Source organism: Somniosus microcephalus, unplaced genomic scaffold (assembly GCF_052327205.1).
Source record: "Somniosus microcephalus isolate GS21.2 unplaced genomic scaffold, FLI_Smic_1.0 unresolved_chr6, whole genome shotgun sequence".
Lineage (NCBI taxonomy): Eukaryota > Metazoa > Chordata > Chondrichthyes > Squaliformes > Somniosidae > Somniosus > Somniosus microcephalus.
This window is the reverse complement of record NW_028225184.1, coordinates 10819295-10830452: the sequence shown is the minus strand read 5'-3', so window position 1 is coordinate 10830452 and position 11158 is coordinate 10819295. Positions and strand designations below refer to the sequence as shown.

General features: G+C 50.6%; 1 protein-coding gene across 1 annotated transcript in view; it reads right to left on the bottom strand.

Moving 5' to 3' along the window:
• Positions 1–11158, bottom strand: part of LOC147087053 (V-type proton ATPase catalytic subunit A-like) — a 79830-nt gene that overhangs the window by 12171 nt on the left and 56501 nt on the right. Inside the window, exons 8-9 of the mRNA XM_085978025.1 lie at positions 10177–10285; positions 5688–5806 (exon numbers count right to left, since the gene is read on the bottom strand). Of these exons, the coding sequence (XP_085834151.1) occupies positions 5688–5806; positions 10177–10285 (228 nt within the window). The remainder of the gene's footprint in view (positions 1–5687; positions 5807–10176; positions 10286–11158) is intronic.

Here is an 11158-nt window from a genome sequence, read left to right as displayed (position 1 = left end):
CCCTCTCGTAGAACGAAGCCAGGCTGGGGCCCCGAGGTAGGGGCCGGTAGCCACTGTCTGTGGAGGAGAAGAGAGGGAGGTAGAAGCAGAGAGCAGAGAGCGGGCAGGGGTGAGGGGACAGGGGAAGAGAGCCGAGAGGGGCAGGAGCGGAGGGGGCAGGAGAGGAGCGAGGGGGGAGGCCATTCCGCCCCACAGCTCCCGGTGTTCCTGCTCCACAGCTCCCGGTGTTCCTGCTCCACACAAGCCTCCTCCCAACCCTCTTCATCTCACCCCATCACCATAACCCTCTACTCCCTTCTCCGCCATGTACCTATCCAGCCTCCCCTTAAATGTATCTATACTATTGGCTTCAGCCACTCCCTGTGGGAGCGAGTTCCACATTCTCACCACTCTCTGGGTAAAGAAGTTTCTCCTGAATTCCCCATTGGATTTATTAGTGACTATCTTATACTGATGGCCCCTAGTTCTGGTCTCCCCGTCAAGTGCAAACATCCTCTCTATGTCTTACCTTATCAAACCCCTTCATAACCTTAAAGGCCTCTATCAGGTCACCCATCAGCACTCTCTCTTCTAGAGAAAAGAGCCCCAGCCTGTTCATCCTTTCCTGACACGTATAACCAAGGTATATGGAGACCAGAACTGTGCACAGTGCTCCAAGTGTGGTCTAACCAAGGTATATGGAGACCAGAACTGTGCACAGTGCTCCAAGTGTGGTCTAACCAAGGTCTATGGAGACCAGAACTGTGCACAGTGCTCCAAGTGTGGTCTAACCAAGGTATATGGAGACCAGAACTGTGCACAGTGCTCCAAGTGTGGTCTAACCAAGGTATATGGAGACCACAACTGTGCACAGTGCTCCAAGTGTGGTCTAACCAAGGTATATGGAGACCAGAACTGTGCACAGTGCTCCAAGTGTGGTCTAACCAAGGTATATGGAGACCAGAACTGTGCACTGTGCTCCAAGTGTGGTCTAACCAAGGTATATGGAGACCAGAACTATGCACAGTGCTCCAAGTGTGATCTAACCAAGGTATATGGAGACCAGAACTGTGCACAGTGCTCCAAGTGTGGTCTAACCAAAGTATATGGAGACCAGAACTGTGCACAGTGCTCCAAGTGTGGTCTAACCAAGGTATATGGAGACCAAAACTGTGCACAGTGCTCCAAGTATGGTCTAACCAAGGTATATGGAGACCAGAACTGTGCACAGTGCTCCAGGTGTAGTCTAACCAAGGTACATGGAGACCAGAATTGTGCACAGTGCTCCAAGTGTGGTCTAACCAAGGTATATGGAGACCAGAACTGTGCACAGTATTCCAAGTGTGGTCTAACCAAGGTATATGGAGGCCAGAACTATGCACAGTGCTCCAAGTGTGATCTAACCAAGGTATATGGAGACCAGAACTGTGCACAGTGCTCCAAGTGTGGTCTAACCAAGGTATATGGAGACCAGAACTGTGCACAGTGCTCCAAGTGTGGTCTAACCAAGGTATATGGAGACTAGAACTGTGCACAGTGCTCCAAGTGTGGTCTAACCAAGGTATATGGAGACTAGAACTGTGCACAGTGCTCCAAGTGTGGTCTAACCAAGGTAGATGGAGACCAGAACTGTGCACAGTGCTCCAAGTGTGGTCTAACCAAGGTATATGGAGACCAGAACTGTGCACAGTGCTCCAAGTGTGGTCTAACCAAGGTATATGGAGACCAGAACTGTGCACAGTGCTCCAAGTGTGGTCTAACCAAGGTATATGGAGACCAGAACTGTGCACAGTGCTCCAAGTGTGGTCCAGCCAAGGTATATGGAGACCAGAACTGTGCACAGTGCTCCAAGTGTGGTCTAACCAAGGCATATGGAGACCAGAACTGTGCACAGTGCTCCAAGTGTGGTCTAACCAAGGTATATGGAGACCAGAACTGTGCACAGTGCTCCAAGTGTGGTCTAACCAAAGTATATGGAGACCAGAACTGTGCACCGTGCTCCAAGTGCGGTCTAACCAAGGTATATGGAGACCAGAACTGCGCACAGTGCTCCAAGTGTGGTCTAACCAAGGTCTATGGAGGCCAGAACTGTGCACAGTGCTCCAAGTGTGGTCTAACCAAGGTATATGGAGACCAGAACTGTGCACAGAGCTCCAAGTGTGGTCTAACCAAGGTGTATGGAGACCAAAACTGTGCACAGTGCTCCAAGTGTGGTCTAACCAAGGTATATGGAGACCAGAGCTGTGCACAGTGCTCCAAGTGTGGTCTAACCAATGTATATGGAGACCAGAACTGTGCATGGTGCTCCAAGTGTGGTCTAACCAAGGTATATGGAGACCAGAACTGTGCACAGTGCTCCAAGTGTGGTCTAACCAAGGTATATGGAGACCAGAACTGTGCACAGTGCTCCAAGTGTGGTCTAGAAACATAGAAGATAGGAGCAGGAGTAGGCCATTCGACCCCTCGAGCCTGCTCCGCCATTCAATGAGATCATGGCTGATCATCCAAATTCAGTACCCGGTCCCTGCTTTCTCCCCATACCCCTTGATTCCTTTAGCCTTAAGAAATATATCCAACTCCTTCTTGAATATATTTAATGAATTGGCCTCAACTGCCTTCTGTGGTAGAGAATTCCACAGGTTCACCACTCTCTGGGTGAAGAAATTCCTCCTCATCTCTGTCCTAAATGGCTTACCCCTTATCCTTAGACTGTGACCCCTGGTTCTGGACACCCCCGCCATCAGGAACATCCTTCCTGCATCTAGTCTGTCCTGTCCTGTTAGAATTTTATAAGTTTCAATGAGATCCCCTCTCATTCTTCTAAACTCCAGCGAGTATAAGCCCAATCAACCCAATCTCTCCTCATACATCATTCCTGCCATCCCAGGTATCAGCCTGGTGAATCTTCGCTGCACTCCTTCCATGGCAAGAACATCCTTCCTCAGATAAGGCGACCAAAACTGCACACAATACTCAAGGTGTGGTCTCACCAAGGCCCTGTACAACTGCAGCAAGACATCCTTGCTCCTGCACTCGAATCCTCTCGCTATGAAGGCCAACATACCATTTGCCTTCTTAACCGCCTGCTGCACCTGCATGCTTACCTTCAGCGACTGGTGCACAAGGACACCCAGGTCTCGTTGCACTTCTCCTTCTCCCAATCTATTGCCGTTCAGATAATAATCTGCTTTCCTGTTTTTGACACCAAAGTGGATAATCTCGCATTTATCCACGTTATATTGCATCTGACATGCTTCTGCCCAATCACCCAACCTGTCCAAATCATACGTCTAACCAAGGTATATGGAGACCAGAACTGTGCACAGTGCTCCAAGTGTGGTCTAACCAAGGTATATGGAGACCAGAACTGTGCACAGTGCTCCAAGTGTGGTCTAATTGAGGTATATGGAGACCAGAACTGTGCACAGTGCTCCAAGTGTGGTCTAACCAAGGTATATGTAGACCAGAACTGTGCGCAGTACTCCAATGTGGTCTAACCCTGTATCTAACACCGTGCTGTACCTGCCCTGGGAGTGTTTGATGGGACAGTGCAGAGGGAGCTTTACTCTGTATCTAACCCGTTCTGTACCTGCCCTGGGAGTGTTTGATGGGACAGTGTAGAGGGAGATTTACTCTGTATCTAACCCGTTCTGTACCTGCCCTGGGAGTGTTTGATGGGACAGTGTAGAGGGAGCTTTACTCTGTATCTAACACCATGCTGCACCTGCCCTGGGAGTGTTTGATGGGGACAGTGCAGAGGGAGCTTTACTCTGTATCTAACCCATGCTGTACCTGCCCTGGGAGTGTTTGATGGGACAGTGTAGAGGGAGCTTTACTCTGTATCTAACCCTGCGCTGTACCTGCCCTGGGAGTGTTTGATGGGGACAGTGTAGAGGGAGCTTTACTCTGTATCTAACCCCGTGCTGTACCTGCCCTGGGAGTGTTTGATGGGACAGTGTAGAGGGAGCTTTACTCTGTATCTAACCCGTGCTGTACCTGCCCTGGGAGTGTTTGATGGGACAGTGTAGAGGGAGCTTTACTCTGTATCTAACCCGTGTAGTACCTGCCCTGGGAGTGTTTGATGGGACAGTGTAGAGGGAGCTTTACTCTGTATCTAACCTGTGCTGTACCTGCCCTGGGAGTGTTTGATGGGACAGTGTAGAGGGAGCTTTACTCTGTATCTAACCCCGTGCTGTACCTGCCCTGGGAGTGTTTGATGGGACAGTGTAGAGGGATCTTTACTCTGTATCTAACCCTGTGCTGTACCTGCCCTGGGAGTGTTTGATGGGGACAGTGTAGAGGGAGCTTTACTCTGTATCTAACCCCATGCTGTACCTGCTGTATTGATTTCTTTGTGGGTTCAATGACGAGACATTTATGAAAGAGAATGTCTTTTAATCTAAAGTCTGTTCAACTCTTTATACAGCATTTACAGGAGACATTATGCTAGTGATGCATCTAGAACGAAACTGAAACTAAACTAAACTGCCTTGCTTGTCTCTGTCACATGCCCTCTGCTGGTCAGGCACAAGCAATCAATACATGGAAACATGCTGTTAAGGCATCATAATCGAACAGGCAAATACCATCTCTATTTGCTAATATCATTACACCTGCCCTGGGAGTGTTTGATGGGACAGTGTAGAGGGAGCTTTACTCTGTATCTAACCCCGTGCTGTACCTGCCCTGGGAGTGTTTGATGGGACAGTGTAGAGGGAGCTTTACTCTGTATCTAACCCCGTGCTGTACCTGCCCTGGGAGTGTTTGATGGGACAGTGTAGAGGGAGCTTTACTCTGTATCTAACCCCGTGCTGTACCTGCCCTGGGAGTGTTTGATGGGACAGTGTAGAGGGAGCTTTACTCTGTATCTAACCCCGTGCTGTACCTGCCCTGGGAGTGTTTGATGGGACAGTGTAGAGGGAGCTTTACTCTGTATCTAACCCCGTGCTGTACCTGCCCTGGGAGTGTTTGATGGGACAGTGTAGAGGGAGCTTTACTCTGTATCTAACCCCGTGCTGTACCTGCCCTGGGAGTGTTTGATGGGACAGTGTAGAGGGAGCTTTACTCTGTATCTAACCCCATGCTGTACCTGCCCTGGGAGTCTTTGATGGGACAGTGTAGAGGGAGCTTTACTCTGTATCTAACCCGTGCTGTACCTGCCCTGGGAGTGTTTGATGGGACAGTGTAGAGGGAGCTTTACTCTGTATCTAACCCCGTGCTGTACCTGCCCTGGGAGTGGTTGATGGGACAGTGTCGAGGGAGCTTTACGCTGTATCTAACCCCGTGCTGTACCTCCCCTGGGAGTGTTTGATGGGACAGTGTAGAGGGAGCTTTACTCTGTATCTAACCCGTGCTGTACCTGCCCTGGGAGTGGTTGATGGGACAGTGTCGAGGGAGCTTTACTCTGTATCTAACCCCGTGCTGTACCTGCCCTGGGAGTGTTTGATGGGACAGTGTAGAGGGAGCTTTACTCTGTACCTAACCCTGTGCGGTACCTGCCCTGGGAGTGTTTGATGGGACAGTGTAGAGGGAGCTTTACTCTGTATCTAACCCGTGCTGTACCTGCCCTGGGAGTGTTTGATGGGACAGTGTAGAGGGAGCTTTACTCTGTATCTAACCCCGTGCTGTACCTGCCCTCGGAGTGTTTGATGGGACAGTGTAGAGGGAGCTTTACTCTGTACCTAACCCTGTGCGGTATAATTACCTGCGGGCATCTCAGCCAGACGTCCTGAGATTTCTCGAAGGGCTTCTGCCCAGCGCGATGTCGAGTCCGCCATCATGCTGACGTTGTACCCCATGTCGCGGAAATACTCCGACAGCGTAATACCTGAGGAGTGAAAGGCTGGGAATTAAATTGTGCGGAACTCTGTCAGGGACCCCTTTTACAGAGGGAGTCTCTCTCTATCGCTCCCTCCATCAGGGACCCTGTTGTAAATCTCATCATCGTAAATAAACTACTCATGAAATTACACTGGACTGCCAGCTGGTGGTGTCGTCCAAGGAGTATAAATACTTGGGCGTGGGCCCAGCTTGCCCAGGGAAATTTTGTAAGACAGGAACTAGTGAAGTAGAACTAGACCTCCATGTTTTGAAACAAGTTGATTAAAGCCTTGCTTTATACTGGAACCAAGTGCGTAGTGAGTTATATTACGTCAGGGAGTCTCTCTATCTCTCTCCGTCAGAGACCCCTGTTAAAGAGGGAGTCTCTCTATCTCTCTCTCACTCTCTGTCAGAGACCCCTGTTAAAGAGGGAAAAGCATGGCAGATGCAATATAACGTGGATAAAGGTGAGGTTATCCACTTTGGTGGTAAAAACAGGAAGGCAGATTATTATCTGAACGGCAATAGATTGGGAGAAGGGGAAGTGCAACGAGACCTGGGTGTCCTTGTGCACCAGTCGCTGAAGGTAAGCATGCAGGTGCAGCAGGCGGTTAAGAAGGCAAATGGTATGTTGGCCTTCATAGCGAGAGGATTCGAGTGCAGGAGCAAGGATGTCTTGCTGCAGTTGTACAGGGCCTTGGCGAGACCACACCTTGAGTATTGTGTGCAGTTTTGGTCGCCTTATCTGAGGAAGGATGTTCTTGCCATGGAGGGAGTGCAGCGAAGATTCACCAGACTGATACCTGGGATGGCAGGAATGACGTATGAGGAGAGATTGGGTTGACTGGGCTTGTACTCGCTGGAGTTTAGAAGAATGAGAGGGGATCTCATTGAAACTTATAAAATTCTGACAGGACTGGACAGACCAGATGCAGGAAGGATGTTCCCGATGGTCGGGGAGTCCAGAACCAGGGGTCACAGTCTAATGATAAGGGGTAAGCCATTTAGGACTGAGATGAGGAGGAATTTCTTCACCCAGAGAGTGGTGAACCTGTGGAATTCTCTGCCACAGAGGGCGGTGCAGGCCAATTCACTCAATATATTTAAGGAGGAGATAGATAGATTTTGAGCCACAAAAGGCATCAAGGGGTATGGGGAGAGAGCGGGGATATGGTATTGAGATAGAAACATAGAAGATAGGAGCAGGAGTAGGCCATTCGGCCCTTCAAGCCTGCTCCGCCATTCAACGTGATCATGGCTGATCATCCAAACTCAGTACCCTGTCCCTACACCGACAGCCGTCCCACACAAGCCCTATCCCCGTAACCCCACGTATTTAATCCCCCCCCTAACACTAAGGGCCAATTTTTGTCATGGCCAATCAACCTAACCCGCACATCTTTGGACTGTGGGAGGAAACCGGAGCACCCGGAGGAAACCCACGCAAACACGGGGAGAATGTGCAAACTCCACACAGACGGTCACCCGAGGCCGGATTCGAACCCGGGTCCCTGGCGCTGTGAGGCAACAGTGCTAACCACTATGCCACCGTGCCGTAGAGGATCAGCCATGATCATATTGAAGGCTCCAAGGGCAGAATGGCCTACTCCTGCTCCAATCTTCTATGTATCTCTCTCTTTGTCCATCAGAGACCCCTGTTAAAGAGGGAATCTCTCTATCTCACACTCTGTCCATCAGAGACCCCTGTTAAAGAGGGAATCTCTCTCTCTGTCCATCAGAGGCCCATTTCTGACCTTATGTTGGAGGGAAGGTCATTGATGAAGCAGCTGTAGATGGTTGGGACGAGGACACTGCCCTGAGGAACTCCTGCCGCGATGTCCTGGGGCTGTGATGATTGACCTTCAACCACCACAACCATCTTCCTTTGTGCGAGGTATGACTCCAGCCAGAGGAGCGTTTTCCCCTTGATTCCCATTGACTTCAGTTTTACTAGGGCCCCTTGATGCCACACTCGGTCAAATGCTGCCTTGATATCAAGGGCAGTCACTCTCACCTCACCTCTGGAATTCAGCTCCTTTGTCCATAGAGCCATAGAGTCATAGAGTTATACAGCACGGATAGAGGCCCTTCGGCCCATCGTGTCCGTGCCGGCCATCAAGCCCTGTCTAACCTAATCCCATATTCCAGCATTTGGTCCGTAGCCTTGTATGCTATGGCATTTCAAGTGCTCATCCAAATGCTTCTTGAATGTTGTGAGGGTTCCTGCCTCCACAACCCTTTCAGGCAGTGAGTTCCAGACTCCAACCACCCTCTGGGTGAAAAAGTTCTTTCTCAAATCCCCTCTAAAACTCCCGCCCTTTACCTTGAATCTATGCCCCCTAGTTATTGACCCCTCTACTAAGGGAAAAAGCTCCTTCGTGTCCATCCTATCTATGCCCCTCATAATTTTGTACACCTCAATCATGTCCCCCCCTCAGCCTCCTCTGCTCCAAGGAAAACAAACCCAATCTGCCCAGTCTCTCTTCATAGCTGAAGCGTTCCAGCCCTGGTAACATCCTGGTGAATCTCCTCTGCACCCTCTCCAAAGCTATCACATCCTTCCTGTAGTGTGGCGACCAGAACTGCACACAGTACTCCAGCTGTGGCCTAACCAGTGTTTTATACAGCTCCATCATAACCTCCTTGCTTTTATATTCTATGCCTCGGCTAATGAAGGCAAGTATCCCATATGCCTTTTTTATCACCTTATCCACCTGTTCCGCCGCCTTCAGGGATCTGTGTACTTGCACACCCAGATCCCTCTGACCCTCCGTCTTGCCTAGGGTCTTACCATTCATTGTGTATTCCCTTGCCTTGTTAGTCCCCCCAAAGTGCATCACCTCGCACTTTTCCGGGTTAAATTCCATTTGCCATTCTTCCGCCCATCTGACCAACCCATCTATATCGTCCTGCAGACTGAGACTACCCTCCTCGCTATTTACCACCCTACCAATTTTTGTATCATCCGCGAACTTACTGATCATACCTTTTACATTCATATCCAAGTCATTAATGTAGACCACAAACAGCAAGGGACCCAGCACCGATCCCTGTGGTACCCCACTGGCCACAGGCTTCCAGTCACAAAAACAACCAAGTCAGGAACCGAGTGGTCCTGGTGGAACCCAAACTGGGCATCAGTGAGCAGGTTATTGGTGAGTAAGTGCCGCTTGATAGCACTGTCGACGACACCTTCCATCACTTTGCTGATGATTGAGAGTAGACTGATGGGGCGGTAATTGGCCGGGTTGGATTTGTCCTGCTTTTTGTGGACATATAAACATAGAAACATAGAAGATAGGAGCAGGAGTAGGCCATTCGGCCCCTCGAGCCTGCTCCGCCATTCAATGAGATCATGGCTGATCATCCAAATTCAGTACCCTGTCCCTGCTTTCTCCCCATATCCCTTGATCCCTTTAGCCTTAAGAAATATATCTAACTCCTTCTTGAATATATTTAATGAATTGGCCTCTACTGCCTTCTGTGGTAGAGAATTCCACAGGTTCACCACTCTCTGGGTGAAGAAATTCCTCCTCATCTCTGTCCTAAATGGCTTACCCCTTATCCTTAGACTGTGACCCCTGGTTCTGGACTCCCCGGCCATCGGGAACATCCTTCCTGCATCCAGTCTGTCTAGTCCTGTTAGGATTTTATAGGTTTCGATGAGATCCCCTCTCAATCTTCTAAACTCCAGCGAGTATAAGCCCAATCGACCCAATCTCTCCTCATATGTCATTCCTGCCATCCCAGGTATCAGCCTGGTGAATCTTCGCTGAACTCCCTCCATGGCAAGAACATCCTTCCTCAGATAAGGTGACCAAAACTGCACACAATACTCAAGGTGCGGTCTCACCAAGGCCCTGTACAACTGTAGCAAGACATCCTCGCTCCTGTACTCGAACCCTCTCGCTACGAAGGCCAACATACCATTTGCCTTCTTAACCGCCTGCTGCACCTGCATGCTTACCTTCAGCGACTGGCGCACAAGGACGCCCAGGTCTCGTTGCACTTCCCCTTCTCCCAATCTATTGCCGTTCAGATAATAATCTGTCTTCCTGTTTTTGCCACTAAAGTGGATAACCTCGCATTTATCCACCTTATACTGCATCTGCCACGCTTCTGCCCAATCGCCCAACCTGTCCAAATCATCCTGGAGTTTCTCGGCATCCTCCTCGCAGCACACACGCCCACCCAGCTTTGTGTCGTCTGCAAACTTGGAGATATTACAGTACATCCAAATCTCTCTATCTCTCTCCGTCAGAGACCCCTTCTAAAGTGGGAGAAGGTCAGGGGTGACGGGCGAGCAGGTCAGAAGGGAGAAGGTCAGAGGGTGGGTGGTGGGGAGGGAGGGTCAGAGGGCAGAGGGCGTCCACTCACCCGTGTAGATCGAGGCCTCGCGGGCGGCCACCGGCATGTTGGAGGTGTTGGCCACAAGGGCCGTGCGTTTCATGATGGTCTCCATCTTTCCGTCCACCTCCATGGTCAGCTGTAGGGCACGGAGAGAAGCCAGGGTCACCACGGATACAAGGTCGACCCCCTCACCGCCCTGGGGTCAGGGGTCGCATGTCACCGCCTCCTCCCCCCCAAACCCCCGACCACTTGATCTGCCCCCCGAACCCAGACACTCTCTCAGACACTGTCTTGACCCCAGGCACTCTCTCAGACACTGTCTGAAGCCCAGACACTCTCTCAGACACTGTCTCAAACCTCAGACTCTCTCTCAGACACTCTCCAAACCCCAGACTCTCTCTCAGACACTGTCTGAAGCCCAGACTCACTCTCAGACTCTCGCTCAACCCCAGACACTCTCTCAGACACTGTCTCAAACCCCAGACACTCTCTCAGACACTCTCCAAACCCCAGACTCTCTCTCAGACACTGTCTGAAGCCCAGACTCACTCTCAGACACTGTCTGAAGCCCAGACTCTCTCTCAGACACTCGCTCAACCCCAGACACTCTCTCAGACACTGCCTCAAACCCCAGACACTCTCTTAGACACTGTCTCAAACCCCAGACTCTCTCTCAGACACTCTCCAAACCCCAGACTCTCTCTCAGACACTGTCTGAAGCCCAGACTCTCTCTCAGACACTGTCTGAAGCCCAGACTCACTCTCAGACTCTCGCTCAACCCCAGACACACTCTCAGACACTGCCTCAAACCCCAGACACTCTCTTAGTCACTGTCTCAAACCCCAGACTCTCTCTCAGACACTCTCCAAACCCCAGACTCTCTCTCAGACACTGTCTGAAGCCCAGACTCTCTCTCAGACACTGTCTCAAACCCCAGACACTCTCTCAGACACTGTCTCAAACCCCAGACACTCTCTCAGACACTGTCTCAAACCCCAGACACTCTCT